Genomic DNA, 22,804 nt, shown 5'->3' on the forward strand with positions numbered 1-22,804 from the left:
ACCCCATGGACTGCAGCCCACCAGGCTCCTCCATCCATGGGATTTTCCAGGCAAGAGTACTGGAGTGGGGTGCCATTGCCTTCTCCGACACGCTACTAAAGTAATGCTCAAAATTCTCCAAGCCAGTCTTCAGCAATGCATGAACCGTGAACTTCCAGATGTTCAACCTGGTTTTAGAAAAGGCAGAGGAACCAGATATCAAATTGCCAACATCTGCTGGATCATCGAAAAAGCAAGAGCATTCCAGAAAAACATCTATTTCTGCTTTATTGACTATGCCAAAGCCTTTGACTCTGTGGATCACAATAAACTGTGGAAGATTCTGAAAGAGATGGGAATACCAGACCACCTGACCTGCCTCAAAAATTTGTATCCAGGTCAGGAGGCAACAGTTAGAATTGGACATGGAACAACCGACTGGTTCCAAATAGGAAAAGGAGTACGTCAAGGCTGTATATTGTCACCCTGCTTATTTGACTTATACACAGAGTACATCATGAGAAACTCTGGGTTGGATGAAGCACAAGCTGGAATCAAGATTGCCGGGAGAAATATCAATAACCTCAGATATGCAGATCACACCACCCTTATGGCAGAAAGTGAAGAGGAACTCAAAAGCCTCTTGATGAAAGTGAAAGAGGAGAGTGAAAAAGTTGGCTTAAAGCTCAACATTCAGAAAACGAAGATCATGGCATCTGGTCCCATCACTATGGGAAATAGATGGGGAAACAGTGGAAACAGTGTCAGACTTTATTTTTTCAGGCTCTAAAATCACTGCAGATGGTGACTGCAGCCATGAAATTAAAAGACGCTTACTCCTTGGAAGGAAAGTTACGACCAACCTAGATAGCATATTTAAAAGCAGAGACATTCCTTTGCCAACAAAGGTCCGTCTGGTCAAGGCTATGTTTTTTCCTTGTGGTCATGTATGGATGTGAGAGTTGGACTGTGACGAAAGCTGAGCGCCAAAGAGTTGATGCTTTTGAACTGTGGTGTTGGAGAAGACTCTTGAGAGTCCCTTGGACTGCAAGGAGATCCAACCAGTCCATCCTAAAGGAGATCAGTCCTGGGTGTTCATTGGAAGGACTGATGCTGAAGTTGATAGTCCAGTACTTTGGCCACCTCATGTGAAGAGTTGACCCATTTGAAAAGACTCTGATGCTGGGAGAGATTGGGGACAGGAGGAGAAGGGGACGACAGAGGATGAGATGGCTGGGTGGCATCACCGACTCGATGGACATGAGTTTGAGTGAACTCCGGGAGATGGTGATGGACAGGGAGGTCTGGCGTGCTGCGATTCATGGGGTCGCAGAGAGTCAGACACGACTGAGCAACTGAACTGAACTGAAGTAATCATTTGAAAAGAAAATGCAGGAGGAGCAGAATTGAAGGGTAGAAGATAAAGAAGTCTTAGTACCAAAAAGATGGGTGAGGTAAATTAGAGGTATGCCTTTGGAAACAGAGGTGGTAGCTGAGATTTATGAATGGACAAAATCATCCAAGGAAAGTAATATATTCAGAGAGGAGGTGTGTGGAATAGCAGTAGGGGGATTAAGAAGTGATTAGTTGAAAAAGAATGGGATATATCAAGAAAGAATAAAATTTCTTTTCTTTTTTTTTAAATGGCCATGCTGTACAGCATGCAGGATCCTAGTTCCCAAAACAGGGATCTAATCTGCGCCCCCTGTAGTAGAAATGTCTCTTAACCGCTGGACTGCCAGAAAAGTCTGGCACATATATTTTTAAATGGTAGCTGTTAGTAAATGTGGTTGAGAGCTTTGTTCCTGGCAGTTTGATATTACCTTCCAAGGATAAGAGAATGAATTGATGATGCATGGTACACTGTTCCTTGAAGAAGGAGCCAGGTGTGAGGGTAGTCTTGTAGGATTTGGGCTTTAATGTGTGTGGAATCTGAGAGTAAGAAATTTGTGGAGAGAAGGAATTCTGAGAAGGTACAACAGTGTAGCCATGGCTTTGAGTCTTACCAAATTCTCCAGTAAGAGCAGAGCTCCCTTTAATTCCAGGAGCAGTATTAACATGTATATTCTCACTACTTATATTTAGCATTGTACTGGAGATCCTAACAAGTGCAGTAAGGCAAGAAAGAGAAAATGCATTATAAATTAACAGAAAGAAATAAGTTTCTATTCACAGGTGACATGGTTGCTTACATAAATTGTAAAGACTAACGAATTAACAAGGTTTTAGGCTACAGCGTTAGTTTTTTTTTAAGTCGTATTTTTATATACAAGTTGAACCTTGAACAACATGCTGTTCAAGAGTTCGAGCTTGCATATCCATTTGTATGGAGATTTTTTCAGTAGTATATACTATAGTTGCAGTATATGATCTGCAGTTGATTGAATCCACAGATAAGAACTCAACAGCTTATATGTATACAGAGGGTTTTTTACAAAATTCTAAAAAGCCTTTGAAAACTGCTTAGGAATAAATTTAACAGAAGATGTGAGAGACTTTAATATTGAACCACAGAATATTGCCAAGGGAAATTAAAGATCTAAATAAGAGATACATTTTGAATGGAAGGCTGTGAATTAGAAGATTCAACATGGTTAGGACATCAGTTCTATGGACTGTACAACCCCAGCAAGCATGCTTTCTTATATTGAAATAAAAAGACCTAGAATATCTAAAGCAATCTTGAAAAAGAAGAACAGTTGGAGGATTTATACTTCCTAACATGAAGACTTTGTATAACGCAACACTAATCAAAATGATATGACATTATTATGCATATAGATTGATAGTACGGCAGAATAGAGAACCCAGAAATAAACCTTCATTAATATGTTCCTTTGATTTTCAACAGAAGTACCAAAGCAAGCCAATCAGTGGAGAAAGAAATGTTTTTAACAAATTGTGCTGGAACTGTTTATCTATCTATATATAGGTATAGATGCTGCAAGTATGTGTGTGCTTAGTCGTATCCGACTCTTTTGAGATCCCATGGACTGTAGCCTGCCAGGCTCCTCTGACCAGGGGATTCTCCAGGCAAGAATACTGGATTGGGTTGCCATGCCCTTCTCCAGGGGATCTTCCTTACCCAGGGATCAAACCCAGGTTTCCCACATTGTAGGTGGATTCATGACCATCTGAGCCACCAGGGAAATCAAGAATACTGGAGTGGGTAGCCTATCCCTTCTCCAGGGGACCTTTCTGATGCAGGAATCAAACTGGGGTCTCCTGCATTGTAGGCAGATTCTTTACCAGTTGAGTGACTAGGGTAGCTTCTCTGATGGCTTCTCCATCTATACCTATACTTTCTCTTAGGTATAGATCGGGCTTCCCTGGTGACTCAGATGGTAAAGAATCTGCCTGTATGCAGGAGACCCGAGTTTGATCCCTGGGTAGGAAAGATCCCCTGGAGAAAGGGAATGGCAATCCATTCCAGTATTCTTGCCAGGAGAATTCCAGGAACAGAGGAGCCTGGCGAGCTATAGTCCATGGGGTCGCAAAGAGTTGGACATAACTGAGCAACTAACACATACACACACAGGTATGGGTATGTATCTTCTCTGCTCCTATCACCTAGCATATAAAAAATGAATTTGAGATGGTTTATAGACCTATGGTAAAGCCTGAAGTGAAGACAACTTAGGAGAATATCTTTCTCACATAGGGGATTTTTAAAAAAGATTTCTTTGACCTAGGAAGCAGTAATCATAAAGGAAAGCATTGATAAATTGGGCTTCTCAGGAAAATATTTGCAGATCATAGATTTGAAAAGGGGCCTGTAGCCATAATGTGAGTAACTCCTACAAATCAGTATTTTAAAATTATAAATAAGATTTGAACAAATGTTTCACAAGGAAGATATAAGAATGGCCAATAGGCACATGAAAAAATGGTCAGTGTCATTAGTCATAAAGGAAGTGTGGAAATTTAAATTAAGGCCACTATGAGATATTGCTGAACAGACTGGCTAATATTTAAAGTCTGAAAACACTAACTTTGGTGACATTTTTGAGTACTTGGAGCTCTCATGTAGGTGTGTGTAGTAGTACTACCATTTTGGGAAGAGGAAAATCTGGCAGTTTCTTATAAAATTAAACATAAATCTGGTGACCCAGTACTTGCACTTCTGTGTATTTACTAAAGAGGCATGGAAGTCTATGTACATTTACTGTAATTTTTTTCATAATAACACAAAACTGGAAACTTCTTTTTTTTTTTGGTGGCCATGCCATGTGGCCTGTAGAATCTTAATTCGCCAACCGGGGATTGAACCCAGGCCCTCGGCAGTGAAAGCATGGAGTCCTAACCACTGGACTCCCAGAGAATTCCCAGCAAACAATTTAAATGTAGAAACAGGAATAGAAAAATTGTGGTGTAGTCATGTAATGGACTACTTAATACTATGCCGTGCTCTTTGCAACCCCATGGACTGTAGCCTGCCAGGGTCCTGTGTCCATGGAATTTTTAGGCAAGAATACTGCAGTGGGTTGCCATTTCCTACTCAAAGGGATCTTCCCAATCTAGTCTCTTGTGTCTTCTGCACTGGCAGATGGATTCTTAATGGACTACTTATTCAGTAATAAAAAAAGAATGACTGGATGAAACATGACGAATCTCAGTGAAACTTTACACAATAGAGTACATACTGCATGATTCCATCTATATGACACTCTAGAAAGCCTTCCCAGGTGTGTCAGTAGTAAAAAGTCTGCCAGCCAAGCAGGAGACATGAAACTCTAAATGCATGATGTATAGGAATTCTTTGTATTACTTCTAAGTCTGAAATTACAGGATTGAAGAGCCAGAAACTACATGGACATCACCTACAGTTAAATAAAGTGAGGTATTGCAGCATAGGGGCAAATTACTGAAAGCTATAAAACTTGAATGATAATTAGGTATTAGCATTTATGCAGGAGAAACTGAAGGAAACAATAGGGCATCGAGCATCCCCAGATTTTCATAAGAGCCAGGAATTGTTCTGGAAAGCTTAGAGAACATTTGAGAACAGCAGCTAGAAATTAGGGGCGGTTTTCCATATCCCCAAAACTAGTAAATACAGAGGTATTCTGGGATAAGGTTTGAAGGGTCTAAGTGGATTGATTAGGAGAGAGAAATCTTTGAGTAATTGGACCAAGGAAAGTTAACATAAAGAACTTAACAAGATATGATAATGAGTGATTGGCTAGCAAGAAGTAAAGAGAACTCTAAATAATATAAAGAATACAGAGTTCTGGGATTTCCCTAGTGGTCCAGTGGTCAGGAGTCTGCTTTGCAGTGCAGGAGATGCAAATTCGATCCCTGATTGAGGAACTAAGATCCCGCATGCTGTGGAGCAACTAAGCCTGTGTGCCATAACTAGACAGCCCACACTCTGCAACTAACGTTCCATGCATGGCAGGTAACAAAAGATTCTGGCATGACGCAGTGAAGATCCTGCATGCCACAACTAAGACCTGATGCAGCCAAATAAATATATTTTTTAAATATGTAGAATTCTAAGGTAGCGAATTAGCAGATACAAGGAGCTGCCACTGACCCTAGGGCTAAGACAGAGTGCCCAAGAGTGCTCTCTTGCCCCATCACCACTCCCAAGATTGAGATCAAGATCTTGTTGGAAGGGCTTAGCTGTGGTTCACTGAATGGCAGAGCAGTTGGTAAGGTGCTTCTTTGGGGAACATACTGGAAATATGCCCTTTAGAGTACCTCATAAAGCTGTTCATGGGAGATGTCAGTGCTGTAAAACCACTCAAGTCAGCACTCACTTGTACTTTAGAACCCAGCTTAGAGCAGGAGCAGGATGCTGCAGGAGTCTGCTGAGTAAGCACACAGGAGCAAGAAGCAAAAGTCTGTCCTTGCTATCTACTGACAACATTACCATGCCAGCAAATTAACAAAGGGAGTTTTTTTAAAGTGCCCAGATAAATTTACATAGAACAAGCAGAAAGGATGACTGGAACCAAGAGGCAATAAAGTGATAACCAGCACAGAGTTCTATCCCTTTTAATCATAACTAGCCAGTGCTCCCTTCCAAAACAAAAGCCCCTCACTGAGAACAAAACTGTTGGAAATAGAATCCAGACTGAGCTGCAGAGACAGACAATAGAGACAAAGGGAAGAAGAGGTTTATATAAAATGCATGGGGAGGGGGGTGGTGAGCTAGGATATCAAAGAAAGTATGCCATAGTCCTTTTGAGCACTCCATGGAAACAACAGAAGAGAGAGCTATAAGAGTGATATTACAAAGCTATCTTGATCCACATTCACAAAAATTGATCACATAAAAATGGAACAACATGAAAGGATCAAGATAGTAAGGAACAGAATATCATTTCTATAGCCCATGCAAAGTACACCTGCAAGATGTGCACAATACAGATAGGAACCATAACCTGCTATTTTACAATTTGAATAAATGGTACAAGAAAAACATAACCAGAAAAATTCGCAGTGCTAGAACTTGGGAAAGAAACAATAAAAGTTCAGAAAAATGAAGACTAAACAAAGAGCACAAGACAATAAACAGTAGTGTTTTCCAAGAATTAAAGGAAACTTTAAATGAAACTGAAACAGATTGAGATTTAGAATTGAAAAAGAGATGCGGTAATTTGACCCAAAAAAATCCAAAAACTCACCCTTCAAAAGAATAACAATGAAAAATGTAAGTGCTAAAAAGTGTAATTCAAGAATAATTTTATGAAATACAGTAAGACTTGAAACTACAAATTGAAAGGACAGCCAGACCAGTCATCCTTTGTATATCAAGACACAAAGAACAAGTGACTTAGAACAAAGAAAAAATCAGATATACTTTGACAACAAAGCTTTATAACCCAAGCCAGTGAATTAACTGGATACTCAAGCAAAGAAAATGTGAGCCAAGCATTTTATACTGTGTCACACTTATCTTCATTTATAAAGGTCACAAACATTGTGTAAGATCATTTTTATTAATCATATTGTTGATATTTTGTATCCTTGAAAATCAGAGGTATAAGAAAGGAAATACAGATAGAAATAGAAGATGTTTAGTAAAAAGCCCAAGGCCCTCAATTTGAATTGGAAATATCACTAAGCCATGAGGTATTTCATCTTTCAAAATGTGTATATATGCACATGTTTGTGCATTTCCAGGCTCTGTCCACTAAAAAGTACTGAACACAATGACCAGTACCATAATAATGTCCCTAGTGCCCAGATCGTGGTCTTGAAATGCCATTTCTGGACAGGATATTTATAAGATAAGCTTAGAATGTTTTGTTATACTACATAGTAAAGAAATAAAGATGGCTAGGCTTGTATCAAAAGGATTCAGAAGCCAAATTGAAGAGGTTCCCACTGGCCAAACTTGGGATGTTTCATGCATCAATTAAGGGTAATAATTTCAAGTGTTTGATTTCCATTGTTGTTTAGTCACTAAGTCATATCCAGCTCTTTTTGCAGCCCCATGTACTGTATGCAGCCTGCCAGACTTCCCTGTCCGTGGGATTTCCCAGGCAAGGATACTGGAGTGGATTGCCATTTCCTTCTCCAGGGGATCTTCCAGACCCAGCAATCAAACCCACATCTCCTGCATTGGCAGACAGATTCTTTACCACTGAGCCACCAGGGAAGCCCTTAAATAAAATTAAATATGATCAAAGCTGTGAGTTCACAATGATACCCCACCCTAGAAACAAGCATGTATTCTATTCTTTTCCATATGAATTCTACCACTGAATAGTGGAAGAATATATACTAGCTTATAAAGAAAGGATGATAAAATTAGATCATTGTATTGCACCACAGAAACAGAAGCACAGCCAGACATTAGGTATCTCCTAAGGAGAAAACAAAACCAGCAAGTAGTTGCCAAAATAAAAATGGGCGAGGGGATCCTATAGCCCCATTCCTAAAGAATAAGATTCAACCTCCCTTAAAACTGCTCCACAATCTGGCACTTTCCTATTTTGCCAGACATCTCTTTCCCCAAAGAAAGGTCCTCTCATTCCCTAGCACTGATGTTGAACTGTGTGCAGATCTCTGAGTATTTGATTCTTTTTCATGTTTTTCCTGTCTTGGTGTTCATTGAGCATTCTGTTTTGGAATCACCCATTTTCCAGCCTAGGAGTTCATCATTAAGGACTCCTCTAATGAAACTTGTTCTGATAGAACTTCTCTTTCTAGTAGAATTGACTATTCCTTCCTTAGTACTCCTTCCCTAATGTGAACGTTTATCATAGCACCTATAACCTTTTATTGTGCTTTCGGCTGCAAGTTTATCTTTTTAGGAAAACCGTGTCCCCTGTGGGGATAAGGATTCTTCTTAATGGCCTTTGTAAATTCCCAGCACAGTCCTAGCACATGAGGTGCCTCTGCCCTAAAGCAGTCTTATTAAAAATGCTGTGGATATTACACACTTCACTGACCAGATTGTGCTCTTTAAATATGAAAAAAGTGATATACTTTCTTGTTCATTCAGCTTTCTCCTAAGTTGGCATATATATATCCTATAGGAAGATGAGAATTTGCACAGTGTTTTTGTTTTGTTTTTTTAATTTTTTACTCCTCTTATATTAAAGGAAATGAAAGCCACAAGAGCCTGAGATTAATGTAAGATCTATTGATTGGCATTTCAAAATATCTGTTAATTCTGAATATAGAGTTAAATAAGTGCTGCTGATAGTTATTTGATAGGTTCCGTGATGAAGGCTACTTTGCAAAAAGTGCTGAAATGATTAGCTTTCTATATCAATCATTAATATACCCTTTTTTCCTAGCCTTCTTTGAATCCAGAAGCTGGCAAACAGAATCAGCCATGCAGACCTATTGGGACCCCTTCTGGAGTGTGGGGTAGGTAGATTTGCCATTTTAAAGGCAAAACTTTAAATTTATCTTATTAGCAGGGAGAGGAGAAAAATTTATCTCTTTTTTTGTTTGTTTCTTTATCTCTGGTTTCTCATCTCATCCATTTGCACATGGTAACTAACACCTATTAACTGTTACTCTGCCCCCACCCCACCCCCGCCCCAAAAATACCATTGGGATGTAAAGGTAGTGGAGTCAGAATAAAGACAATTGAGAGCTTGTAGAACCCTGAATTTGAAAGCAGATTTTAAGCAAATACATTCTAAAGTATTCTTTGATAGGCTAAATAATACCACATCCTATAGAACATTTTGTTCAGCCAGGTTCTGTTTGCTGACTGTGGTGGTGGTATCCTTGTTTTTGGCAATTATAAATGATGATTGTTGTGTAGGTAGGGGAAAACCTATAAATACACACATTTATATGTATATGTTGGGAATAACTAGCTTTATAAAAAGTTATTAGACAAATCAGTGTATTTCAAACCAAACCTGATTCTGTAGCATTGGGATGTTTGGCATTTACAAATTGTACTCTCCTAGTTCCTGTGTTATTCAGTAGCCAGGCATCTTACTAGGACAGCTTTAGTGTATCTAAATACTGGGTGTGGATTCTGAGTTGCGGGATTAAGGGCAGTTGCTATACCACTTCCCTTTTGTTAATGAATAGCTTTGCTCCAGTTCGCCTCATCAGAAGGTCCCATAGCAGACTCCTTTTTCCAGTTTTCTCTACTCTCTCTATTCTCATGCTGACAGGAGTTGCTACCCTTGGATATATTCTTGTTTGGTATATGCCTGAGTGATCACACTGCACATGAGGCATGCTATACGCCTGAAAGATGGCTGGCATCTTCGGGCTTTTTGGTTGAGTATGAATTTAGAATCAAGTGTTTGACATACTGCCTTTGTTCTTATGGTTCCTGAGTAGTGTCACTCTTGAGAATATCTATGAAGTGCACACCAGGAAATGTTTGTCACTTAGTCACAACTCTTAGCTCTTCGTTGAAAGTGAGGCCTTCATTTGAACTATGCTGTGTGTTAACCAAAAGGTTTGACATTCTTTTGCTCTCCACTGTTGTGTTTCACAGAAAACCCACCTAGTGCCAAGCAACCCTCCAAAATGCTAGTCATCAAAAAAGTTTCCAAAGAAGATCCTGCTGCTGCCTTCTCTGCTGCATTCACCTCACCAGGATCTCACCATGCAAATGGAAACAAATCGTCAACCATGGTTCCAAGTGTCTATAAGAACCTGGTTCCTAAGCCTGTACCACCTCCATCCAAGGTATGATTTGGAATCAGTTTCAGAACCTTATACAGCAAAGGTGGGATGAATAAATAAGAACTTAGTAAATTTGTTTTTTCCTGTTGAGTCCCTCACCAGATATTCATTTGGTACCACTAACTTATATGTATAGTATTTTACTCTTGTCTCCAAACTCTCTACTGCTGTCAACTACATGTTTAGTAGGCCTCTCATACTCTAGCTTCATCTTATAAACCTGCTTCTCTTGATGTGCTGTTTTCATTAATAATATCAACATTTATCTATCAGTGAGCTGAATACCATGGCTGCTGCTTCATTCCTCCTCCTCCTCACTCATTCCCCTGTGCCAAGCAGTTACAAAGTCTCTGTCAATTTTTTCCTCCATGATATCCTATGTCTTTGTCATCTCACATTTATTATTTCAGTGTACCCTTCTATTGCCTCATCTCTCTGTATTTATGTTCCACTGAACTGTCAGAATGGTTATCCTAAAGCAGTTTGAATATATCCCATCCTTTCCCATTAAGTCCCTTTAGTGATCCCATACCATCAGTATAGCAGCGGTTGGATAACTTAGGGATCCCCTGGTGGCAGATGTAAAAGAATCTGCCTGCTATGCAGGAGACCCAGGTTTGATGCCTTGGTCGGGAAGATACCCTGGAGAAGAGAATAGCAACCCACTCTAGTATTTTTGGCTGGGGAATTCCATGGACAGAGAAGCCTGGCAGGCTAAAATTTATCTGTAAAGGGCCAGATAATTCATACTTTAGGCTTTGTTGGTCACACAATGACATATGACCTTTTGGTAACATTCTCTTTTTCTTTTTTTCCCCAACCCTTTAAAAATGAAAAAAAAAAAAAAAAATTAGCTTATGGGTCATATAAAAATAGGCCTCAAGCCAGTTGTGGCCCATGGGTCATAGCTAAGCAACCACTGATGTTATAATACAATGTCTAGACTCCTTAGCATTGGCATGTATAATTCTATATAGTCTAAGCCCAAGCTATCTTTTATATGTTACTGCCCTTTCTTTCTCTTACCTAGGAGATTTTCCTTCCTGTTTATGTCATCCTCTCTGTGAATCCTTTTCTATCACATACGTCTGCTGCTGCTAAGTCGCTTCAGTCGTGTCCGACTCTGTGTGACCCCATAGATGGCAGCCCACTAGGCTCCTCTGTCCCTGGGATTCTCCAGGCAAGAATACTGGAGTGGGTTACCATTTCCTTCTCCAGTGCATGAAAGTGAAAAGTGAAAGTGAAATCGCTCAGTTGTGCCCGACTCTTAGCGACCCCGTGGACTGCAGCCTACCAGGCTCCTCTGTCCATGGGATTTTCCAGGCAAGAGTACTGGAGTGGGTTGCCATACATTCGTCTAAAGATCTAATTAAGCCTTGTAGCTGATTGAATAGCATTCTGTCTCTAATCTTGACATTTATTGTATCTGTTTCTTCACTGGGTGTAATCTCCTTAAGGGTTTCAGGTCTTTTTCATGTTTGTATCCCTAGCATTCTCACAAAGGCACACAATAATTGCTTGAATAAATTGTAGCCACTGCAAGGAAACAGAGTTTACTGTGTTATTGAAAATACTAGTGAGCATTAATTCACTTTTCTCTAGGCACCAACACTTGTTTAGGCTTGGTGGCTGAGTGGCAAAGAATCTGTCTTGCCAGTGCAGGAGACGTGGGTTCAATCCCAGGGTCCGGAAGATCTCCTGGAGGAGGAAATGGCAATCCCCTCCAGTATTCTTGCCTGGGAAATTACATGGACAGAGGAGCCTGGTGGGATACAGTCCATGGGGCGTCACAAAGTCGGACACGACTGAGACTCAAAACACAGGTTTTCAGACCAACACAGAGAAGTACATCATTGGTCCTGAGCCCCCATGAGCTGAAAGTTTAATTGGGATGACAAGATACAAGAGTATAAGGTCATGTGATTGTATATGAAATAAAATAACAAATCCTAGAAACAAATCTTAAACAGATTTGGAACAACTAAATTAAAACACTCTTTACATTATTCAGAGGAGCACGATCAGCTTATATTACAACCATCAAGGGAAATTTTACTGAAAAAATGTAATTTGAATGGATTTTTAGAGGATAGTCAAGATTTAGGTAGTCAGGAAAAAGTCTGGAAAGTACTACAGATTAGAAGAGGTGGTTAAGTAAAATGTTTTGAAAATAGGAAACAGTGGGCACATTTGAGGGATAATGAATGAACCATTCTAACTGCCTGGTAGTACTGGAAAAATATCAGAACTGATGGTCATTATCCTAGTGATAATGAAACTTGTCAGGGTAGAGAAGATCACCAAGGGAAAGAGGATAGAAGAAGAGTAAAGAATAGGAAAATAAGACTTGGGAAAATGCTTATTATTTGATAAATATTAGGAAAATAACAACATAGTTAATAGGATTAAGAAATTGTACTCAGACATAGAAAAAATGGTATGCTTTCACAAATCTGCGAGGGTGAGTTTAAGATAGCAGCCAGGGTTGTCAGCATTTGTCAGTTGCTGCTGACAAGGGCAATAACGGAAAAGAGGGGGTTTGGACCTGAGCAGTTAGAAAGTTTTTGGTGACTTTGAGTTAAGGTTTTAGGACAGTAGTGTAGGGCTGAAAAACAAGATTTCAGAGGATCTATAGTTATGTGGGTGGAAATGAAGGTAGTGGCATGTTTGAAACTTGACAGTAAAAGGAAACAATATAGGTGCTAGAACAGTTAAGTGAAAGGATGAAGAAAATCTGTAGGAAGAAGCCTGTGGGGACAACTTTAAATTTACTTGAAAGGTCATTAAAGGAACATGACCCAAGAAGAATACACTGATTGACAAGTGTTGTTATTTTTAAAAGGGGTTTAGAATATTAATCAGAGAAGGCAATGGCACCCCACTCCAGTACTCTTGCCTGGAAAATCCCATGGACGGAAGAGCCTGGTAGGCTGTAGTCCATGGGATCGCTAAGAGTCAGACACAACTGAGCGACTTCACTTTCACTTTTCACTTTCATGCATTGGAGAAGGAAATGGCAACCCACTCCAGTGTTCTTGCCTGGAGAATCCCAGGGACGGGGGAGCCTGGTGGGCTGCCGTCTATGGGGCCGCACAGAGTCAGACACGACTGAAGCGACTTAGCAGCAGCAGCAGCAGAATATTAATTTCTTTTGATACAGAAGGGAAAGAATGTGAATTCAGTCAAGAGAGCAACTCCTATAAAGAAAGAACCCAGCATGGAAATTTAACAGCAGGATTTTCGAGTAGGCAGATAACACTTAAGTCCTTCTTTATAATACAAGCTTGAACAAGTTTCTAATGTTCTGAACCTCAACTTCATCATATAAAATGAACGTAGTACTGCCTGTCTTTTAAGGGTTTCTGAGAGTTTAAAAAGTTTTCATAAGTGTTTCTTCATTGGGAATATCTGAAAACATTATGTTAAACTGTAGAAGAAGAATAAGAAAATAAGTGAGACAAAGTCATAGCCTCAGGGGTCTCACATCTTCTGTGGGTGAAGAAGACGTGACAAGGAGAAAAGTCATAACACAGAGCTTAAGATCAGTTTAGCCCTGTTGTGGAGAATTGAGTTCAGAAAAGATGAAGATAGGAAAACCAGTGTAAAGTCTGCTGTTAACTGCCTTTGCAAAAGGCAGTAAAGCCAGAACAGGGATGTGATGCAAGTAACAGAGAAGAGGGGTGGTGATGGCACACAGTGGGGAGCAAATACGAGGAAGAAAACAGGACACTGAGCATTCTTCCCCCGGAAACTGGGATAACTGTGGAACCATTTCACTGAAGTTAGAGAAGAAAGAATGCAGAGTTTTCAGGGAGAAGTTGATGTGAGTGGTTCTGGGACTCTTGAATGTAGGCTACTACGGGGAGAGGAGATGACTAATAGGCAGATGTGGATGTATCCATTCATTCATTTTCTCTCTGTTTAACAGTTATTAAACATTAAGGATCTGTGTATTTAAAAGCTATATGTCACTAGAGGCACAAAAACAATCTCAAAGGGTTTATTTTGAGATATAGTGAAGAGACAGATATGAAAAATAATTGTACTGCCTTCTTGGAGAGGGTCCTCATGAGTCTTTACGGATGAGGTCATATTTGAATTGGGTTTTGAAGTGACAAAGAAAGGAAGAACTACCATTTGTTGACATCTTCCTATGTTCCAGGACATTCACTAGGCCTTTTGCATAAAATATTACTTTAATCCTAGGATGTACAAAATTATGTAATGTGAGGTTGAATACAGAGTTCCAGAGAACAGCAAGGAAAGATAAGAAAGCCTTCCTCGCGGATCAAGGCAAAGAAATAGAGGAAAACAATAGAATAGGAAAGAGTAGGGATCTCTTTAGCGATACCAAGGGAACATTTCCTGCAAAGATGGGCATGATAAAGGCCATAAATGGTACGGACCTAACAGAAGCAGAAGATATTAAGAAGAGGTGGCAAGAATACACAGAAGAACTATACAAAAAAGATCTTCATGACCCAGATAACCACAATGGTGTGATCACTCACCTAGAGCCAGACATCCTGGAATGCTAAGTCAAGTGGGCCTTAGGAAGCATCACAACGAACAAAGCTAGTGGAGGTGATGGAATTCCAGTTGAGCTATTTCAAATCCTAAAAAAAATTATGGAGTCAGGATTCTTCAACTAGATTTGTCTGACTTCAGCTAGGGCTGTTTACACTGCCCCAGAATACTTTCCTTCTTGATAAAGGATAAAAAAGAGGAAGATGAGAATTCTGGTTTTGGAGTCAGACTTCATGCCATTCTAAGTACTTGGAATATAGTATTGGCAGCTTTGACTGTGTGGATCACAAAAAACTGTGGAAAATTCTGAAAGAGATGGGAATACCAGACCACCTGATCTGCCTCAAAAATTTGTGTGCAGGTCAGGAGGCAACAGTTAGAATTGGACATGGAACAACAGACTGGTTCCAAATAGGAAAAGGAGTACGTCAAGGTTGTATACTGTCATCCTGCTTATTTAACTTTTATGCAGAGTACATCATGAGAAACACTGGGCTGGAAGAAGCACAAGCTGGAATCAAGATTGCCGGGAGAAATATCAATAACCTCAGATATGCAGATGACACCACCCTTATGGCAGAAAGTGAAGAGGAACTCAAAAGCCTCTTGATGAAAGTGAAAGTGGAGAGTGAAAAAGTTGGCTTAAAGCTCAACATTCAGAAAACTAAAATCATGGCATCCAGTCCCATCACTTCATGGGAAATAGATGGAGAAACAGTGGAAACAGTGTCAGACTTTATTTTTCTGGGCTCCAAAATCACTGCAGATGGCGACTGCAGCCATGAAAATTAAAAGACGCTTACTCCTTGGAAGGAAAGTTATGACCAACCTAGATAGCATATTGAAAAGCAGAGACATTACTTTGGCAACAAAGATCCGTCTAGTCAAGGCTTTGGTTTTTCCAGTGGTCATGTATGGATGTGAGAGTTGGACTGTGAAGAAAGCTGAGCACCGAAGAATTGATGCTTTTGAACTGTGGTGTTGGAGAAGACTCCTGAGGGTCCCTTGGACTGCAAGGAGATCCAACCAGTCCATTCTGAAGGAGATCAGCCCTGGGATTTCTTTGGAAGGAATGATGCTAAAGCTGAAAATCCAGTACTTTGGCCACCTCAGGCGAAGAGTTGACTCATTGGAAAAGACCCTGATGCTGGGAGGGATTGGGGGCAGGAGGAGAAGGGGACGGCAGAGGATGAGATGGCTGGATGGCATCACAGATTCGATGGACATGAGTCTGAGTGAACTCCGGGAGTTGGTGATGGACAGGGAGGCCTGGCGTGCTGCGATTCATGGGGTCGCAAAGAGTCGGACAGGACTGAGCAACTGAACTGAACTGGACTGACTGAAGTAGTCAACAAACTGTAGTTTTAAAACAGTAGGAGTTTGTTAGGGAGCAAGTAGGTGAGGCATTGAAGGCAGAGGAACTGTGTTACCCAAAAAAGGGAGAGGGGCAAAACATGCCATGTTTGGAAAAAGATAAGTGGTTAAGTATGGATGGCAGGTAGTTAGGAAGTGGTGGGACTTGAAGACTAAAGCCAAGTGATGGAGGTCTTTATAAAAACTCAGGTGAGAGTTTAGGGGTCATATTATCAGCTACATGATTTTAACAACTTAAATGATTAGACAGTTAACAAATAACTAGTTTTTCTAAGTAAGTTCACCTGGGAACAGATTCCAGTTGGCGAGTACTGAGTATGCCTACACCCACTGAAAAGACTGAAAGGAATTATGAGGTGAGAAGAGAATGAAGGATCAGGAAATTGAGAAAGGAAATACTGGAGTGGGTAGCCAGTTCCTTCTCCAGGGGATCTTCCCGACCCAGGGATCAAACCCGGGTCTCCTGCACTGCGGGGAAACTCTTTACCATCTGAGCCACCAGGGAAGCCCAAAAAAGGGAAAAGAGTTCAGAAAAGATGGGTAAAGTGCAATCTCTTACTTTCTACAAAAACAGACTTTTTAAAGCTGGCTTTTGAATGTAATATGAAGACAAAATTTTTGCTTACTCATTGAAAGAGTTGTTTTATTAAAATGGGGATAGAAGTGTGTGTTACAGGGAATTAAATAGTAATAATGAGCAAGTGAAAGCAGGTACTGACCTGTGCAAAAAAGTTTGGCAATGAAAGGATGGTAGTAAAAAGGAAAATAGATCTTTTTTTCCCCCTAGCTTCAACTTAATAGAAAGGAAGTTAAAGATACAAAGGAGAAATAATTGATAAATTCACAAAGGAATGAGAACAAACATGTAGAATGATAGAAAGGGAGGGTGGAGCCATTAAGGGAACTTAAGATGCAAAGAAGGGGGTTGGGGAGAGTTTGGGTATAGTGACTTCTGACTTCCATCTAGTAGGAAAAGGCGTGATCGTTTGAGGTGGAGAGTTGAGACTGGTTTGGAGGGAAGGAGACGATACTTTAAAAAGAAAATGGTTGATATGTGGTTCATTTTAATGGTTTTTTTCCCCTTCCTTTATTTTACTGATTGATTAAAGGGTGGATAATGTACAGTATTAACAGAGACAAGGTATCTGGTGACCCTGTACACCTCTGGGAAACTGTGTCTTTGATATTTGGCCAGAATAAGCGGCCATCTTTAGATTTTCTTCAGTGAAAGAAAAAAAATTAATCTCCATTCTAGTTGGGTCATTGCTTCTTTCTTTTATTGGCTTGCATGTTGTTTTTGGAGGCACTGTGGAAAACAGTATTACATACCAGTTGAGTAACCTTGGACAAATTATGTAACTTCCTTAATGTCAGTACAGGCTTCCCTGGTGGTTCCAGGGAATCCGTCCTCATTGTAGGAGACCCAGGTTCAATCCCTGGGTCAGGAAGATACCTGGATAAGGGAATGGCAACCCACTCCCGTATTCTTGCCTGGAGAATCCCATGGACAGAGAAGTCTGGTGGGATACAGTCCACGGGGTCTCAAAGAGTCGGACATGACTGAGCAACTGACATAAATGTCAGTATAATTCTTGGTAAAAATTCAACATCATAATTATATCTGATTGGGTTAAGGATTAAATAAACTACAAGAAGTATCTGGTATATGGTAGATAACTCTGTTACATTTCCTAAAGCCTACAGTATCTTCTTTAATAAGAAGAATGAAGCTCTTTTCACTCAGACCCTTCTTTTGTCCTAGAGGTCTTTTGTTTCTAATTGTTTCATTTTGGAAAAACAGGTTTTTTTACTTTCTTCAGCCTCACTTCAGTGATGTGCCTCAGATGGGCTGTTTGACTTGGGAAAATGAGTATTCTAGCTACACTAGGTTGCCATTTGAGTTGGGGCCAGGGCCAGAGGGACAGAATGGGCCCAGACCCCACAAGACGGAGCAAGGGAAGAGCTTCTGGACTAAACCAGGATCATCCAGCCATTTATATTTCCCACTCTGTCCTGTAACTAGCCTCCTGCCATCAGAGTTCCTAGAAAACAACATTTTTTCTGATGTACTTTGTGAGGGTTGAGGTTTGTCAGGGTTACATCAAAGGTTAACATACAACACACCATTAAAAAAAAAAAAATTGGGGTGTCAAATGAGTTTAGAAAATACTGTAGATTATATCTGCCTCTCAGTTCACATATATGAAAGTGCTTTGTGAAATAGCACAGTAAAAGAAACCTGTTGTGGGACTACATTCAGCCTAGCATCTCCCAGGCTTATTGGACGAGAGCTCTCTATACCTATTAATATCCCATGGCTTTTCTGATTCCTGTCTACCTTTTCCCTTCAAGGTTGTGTACCTCCCAAATGTGTTGAGACAGGTGAGCTTTCATATTCCTACACAACATTCCACGTAATATTCCCACGTAACTTTTCACTCTTTGCTTTGTGATCTTACAAGCTGAGCTTCTGTCTGTGTGCTGTTCTGACTGATTGTTCTTTCTTCCTGTGTAGGCCAGTGCGTGGAAAGCTAACAGAATGGAACACAAATCAGGACCCCTTTCCTCTAGCCGAGAGTCTGCTTTTACCAGTCCAATCTCTGTTACCAAACCAGTAGTACTGGCTGGTGGTGTAGTTTTAAGTTCTCCCAAAGAGGTGAGTGAGGATAAAGGAAAACAGCCTTTTTTTCTGAAGTTGGCATTCCCCATTTACTTAAACTGAGACAAGTGGTGTGGTATGTATAGCTCTAACTTTATTTCCTTTGTAGCTATTCTTAGCTCAGAGTCATTTCTTTACTGGTGATTCCCATTAGCATCCAAAGATAGATGGTAGCTGGGTGGGGTCTTTGGCCTGTGGTAGACTGGCATTATGCTTGCCTCTGGAGAAAGATCAGAGAGGTGCTATTTAAACCATCTGGTTTTAACTGTAAAAACTGCAGAACTGAACTCTGTTTAAATGAAAACGATAGTTTATTTTTGGTAAAAGACCGTAATAAACAGACTGCCAGATTCAGGAAAGCAGTACCATGAAGAAGTGGCCTAGAGAATCCCAGTACTTACGTTTACTGCCAGGAGCAACCTATTTTGTGGTGTTTGCCCAGAGTCCCGCCAGCACCACTCCTCCGATTGAGATCAGCTCCTCTCGTCTCACCAAGTTGACCCGCCGAACTACTGACAGGAAGAGCGAGTTCCTGAAGACGCTGAAGGATGACCGGAATGGAGACTTCTCAGAGAGCAGAGAGTGTGAGAAGTTGGAAGATGTAAGACTGTGGGTTCTTCTGGGGCAACATAAGTGTTTTTCTGCATTATACATGTACTTTCTGTTTTTAAGAGAGAAAGATACGGTACATTTTTTTAAAAAAACGTACAGAGATTTGTTTATGGAGTAACAGCTTGTAATAAAAGTGAGCTCAGTTTGTTGTTCAACGTATTTCAGATTAGGGCTCATTTCAAAGATAGTGGCCTTGGGACTTGGTGCTCTTAATCAGGGCAGCACTGCTTGAGTCTTGAATTGGTCATTGCTGTAAGAAGTTGGTAAACTATAGAAGCTTTTCTTTTTTTTTAAAGATTATATTTAACTGTAATGGAAGAAAATCTGACAAACAGAACCATAAAAGAAGAGGGTTTTTGTTTTTGTATCTTGCAACAGGTTCCTAGTCCAAGAGGTAATAGCATCTGTAGTATCAGTAAACTTGTAACTTTTGGTCACTTTGGACTAGGGTACTTGTGTTCCCATCCACTTTCTAGTTAGGGAAAGGAGAGAGCCAAAAACCGGAAGAGGGATGCCCTTTTTAAAATGCTTTCTTTTAAAAGCCACCCCTGCAGTTTCCACTCACATTTTAAGTGGGCAGCTGTCCAATAGCCACTCCTAGCTGCGAAGAAGTTTAGGAAAGGGAACTTTTTAAAAGCTTAGCATATTGGTTCTTTAGTCCAAATCGGTAAGGAAGAATAGAAAATCAGTACTGCATAGGCAGCTAGTAACTTCTGCCACAGCTGACCTAACCTGAAGGTAAGATGGTAGCCAATTGGTATCCTTTGGAAATCTTAGCAAGATGAGCAAGTTCTCATTTTTAAGTGGGGAAAACCTGTGGGCCAAGGTAGAAAGCATCTCCTTATTTCTTAGATTGCTTACCTTGCCCCAATAGATTGTTAAACTAAATGTGCCCTTCCTTCCCTTCCTGTCCCCCAGTCAGAGGACAACAGCACACCTGAACCAAAGGAAAGCGGGGAGGAAGGCTGCCACCAGAACGGCCTCGCGCTCCCTGTGGAGGAGGACGGGGAGGGCCTCTCGCACTCTCTGGAAGCGGAGCACAGGTAGGTGAGGATCAGAGATACAAGGCTACATATGACCTACAAGGAGTCTGAACATACTTAAGACACCTCCACCTCCAGTATAGAGAGAACTGCCCGCAGCAGCACAGCTTGTTCTATGTGTGCCACAGGCTGGCCTGTTGCCCACTGGGTGTATTCCTTTACAGATTCACCCAGCTTTCCACTTGCTTCTTTCCAGGGCTTTCTTGTAGTTCAGTTTCAGCCTCAATTTATGGCTTAGGTTGGAAAGGTGGAGTGGGTGAGACCTGTTTCCTAGAGCTGTTATGGTGGCCCCTTTGGCTTCTCTTGGGATTTATGAGGCCCCAAGGTCAGTTTTCATTCCAATCCCAAAGAAAGGCAATGCCAAAGAATGCTCAAACTACCGCACAATTGCACTCATCTCACACGCTAGTAAAGTAATGCTCAAAATTCTCCAAGCCAGGCTTCAGCAATATATGAACCGTGAACTTCCTGATGTTCAAGCTGGTTTTAGAAAAGGCAGAGGAACCAGAGATCAAATTGCCAACATCCGCTGGATCATGGAAAAAGCAAGAGAGTTCCAGAAAAACATCTATTTCTGCTTTATTGACTATGCCAAAGCCTTTGACTGTGTGGATCACAATAAACTGTGGAAAATTCTGAAAGAGATGGGAATACCAGACCACCTGACCTGCCTCTTGAGAAATCTGTATGCAGGTCAGGAAGCAACAGTTAGAACTGGACATGGAACAACAGACTGGTTCCAAATAAGAAAAGGAGTACGTCAAGGCTGTATATTGTCACCCTGCTTATTTAACTTCTATGCAGAGTACATCATGAGAAACCCTGGACTGGAAGAAACACAAGCTGGAATCAAGATTGCCGGGAGAAATATCAATAACCTCAGATATGCAGATGACACCACCCTTATGGCAGAAAGTGAAGAGGAACTCAAAAGCCTCTTGATGAAAGTGAAAGTGGAGAGTGAAAAAGTTGGCTTAAAGCTCAACACTCAGAAAACGAAGATCATGGCATCCGGTCCCATGACTTCATGGGAAATAGATGGGGAAACAGTGGAAACAGTGTCAGACTATTTTTTGGGGGCTCCAAAATCACTGCAGATGGTGACTGCAGCCATGAAATTAAAAGACGCTTACTCCTTGGAAGGAAAGTTATGACCAACCTAGAGAGCATATTGAAAAGCAGAGACATTACTTTGCCAGCAAAGGTTCATCTAGTCAAGGCTATGGTTTTCCTTGTGGTCATGTATGGATGTGAGAGTTGGGCTGTGAAGAAGGCTGAGCGCCAAAGAATTGATGCTTTTGAACTCTGGTGTTGGAGAAGACTCTTGAGAGTCCCTTGGACTACAAGGAGATCCAACCAGTCCATTCTGAAGGAGATCAGCCCTGGGATTTCTTTGGAAGGAATGATGCTAAAGCTGAAACTCCAGTACTTTGGCCACCTCAGGCGAAGAGTTGACTCATTGGAAAAGACCCTGATGCTGGGAGGGATTGGGGGCAGGAGGAGAAGGGGACGGCAGAGGATGAGATGGCTGGATGGCATCACTGACTCGATGGACGTGAGTCTGGGTGAACTCCGGGAGTTGGTGATGGACAGGGAGGCCTGGCGTGCTGCGATTCATGGGGTCGCAAAGAGTCGGACACGACTGAGCAACTGAACTGAACTGAACTGAAGGTATGAGGCCTGTTCTTTAAATGAGGGCCTTGAACACAGAGCCAACCAAGGTGTCTGGCCAACTGGATGGCAGATGGGACCTGCCAGGTATCTTCCTGAAAAGGAGCTCCTATCCAGAGGAACTTAAAAAGGGGTAAACAATCACAAGGTTATGGGGTTTACAATGCCATGAAATTAAGAGAACTCAGAGCGTCTTCCCTGGCAGTCCAGCGGTTAATTCTCCATGCTTCCACTGCAGGGGCATGGCTTCCATTCCTGGTCAGGGAAGTAAGATCCCACATGCTGTGTTGTGCAGTCAAGAAAAATAGGAACCTTGGTACATGTGGCTATGTGCTGATTTTGCTCACGGGAGACTGAGATTTCTTTGGTTTTGCCTATGGGACAGTTTGACTCTTTTCTTTATTCTGCTGCTTCTACATAAGAGTTCTCTATAACTCTTATGCTCTGGAAAGAGCACCTGTGTATCGCTTTTGTATCCTGTAGCTTAGCTCAATTCACTGATTAGCTCGAGTGATTTTGTGACACTGTCTTGTACAGTATCATGGCATCTGCAAACAGTAAAAGCATTACTTCTTTTCCTATCTGAATTTCTTTTATTTCTTTTTCTTCTCTGATTGCTGTAGCTAGGATTTCCAAAACTATGTTGAATAATAGTGGTGAAAGTGGATACCCTTGTCTTGTTCCTGATTTTAGGGGGAATGCTTTCAGTTTTTCACCACTGAGAATGTTTGCTGTAGGCTTATCATATATGGCCTTTACTGTGTTGAGGTAGGTTCCTTCTATGTCCATTTTTTGAAGAGTTTTAATCATAAATAGG

General features: G+C 40.9%; 1 protein-coding gene and 1 long non-coding RNA gene across 7 annotated transcripts in view; one reads left to right on the plus strand and one right to left on the minus strand.

Annotated features, from left to right (window-relative positions):
• Nucleotides 1-22,804, plus strand: part of GPBP1L1 (GC-rich promoter binding protein 1 like 1) — a 73,022-nt gene that overhangs the window by 47,904 nt on the left and 2,314 nt on the right. For 4 of the 6 annotated variants that reach the window (XM_070786639.1, XM_070786637.1, XM_070786638.1 and 1 more), the window contains exons 6-11: nucleotides 8,736-8,808; nucleotides 9,911-10,104; nucleotides 18,355-18,384; nucleotides 18,518-18,658; nucleotides 19,104-19,262; nucleotides 20,192-20,316. In XM_070786639.1, the coding sequence (XP_070642740.1) occupies nucleotides 8,736-8,808; nucleotides 9,911-10,104; nucleotides 18,355-18,384; nucleotides 18,518-18,658; nucleotides 19,104-19,262; nucleotides 20,192-20,316 (722 nt within the window). The remainder of the gene's footprint in view (nucleotides 1-8,735; nucleotides 8,809-9,910; nucleotides 10,105-18,354; nucleotides 18,385-18,517; nucleotides 18,659-19,103; nucleotides 19,263-20,191; nucleotides 20,317-22,804) is intronic. The other 2 variants (XM_019957572.2, XM_070786640.1) reach the window with 2 other exon arrangements.
• LOC109556351 (uncharacterized) overlaps nucleotides 1-22,804 on the minus strand; it is a 30,761-nt gene that overhangs the window by 2,848 nt on the left and 5,109 nt on the right. The window contains exon 2 of the long non-coding RNA XR_002180388.2: nucleotides 19,063-19,322. This is a non-coding gene — a long non-coding RNA (uncharacterized lncRNA). The remainder of the gene's footprint in view (nucleotides 1-19,062; nucleotides 19,323-22,804) is intronic.

Source organism: Bos indicus, chromosome 3, assembly GCF_029378745.1.
Source record: "Bos indicus isolate NIAB-ARS_2022 breed Sahiwal x Tharparkar chromosome 3, NIAB-ARS_B.indTharparkar_mat_pri_1.0, whole genome shotgun sequence".
Lineage (NCBI taxonomy): Eukaryota > Metazoa > Chordata > Mammalia > Artiodactyla > Bovidae > Bos > Bos indicus.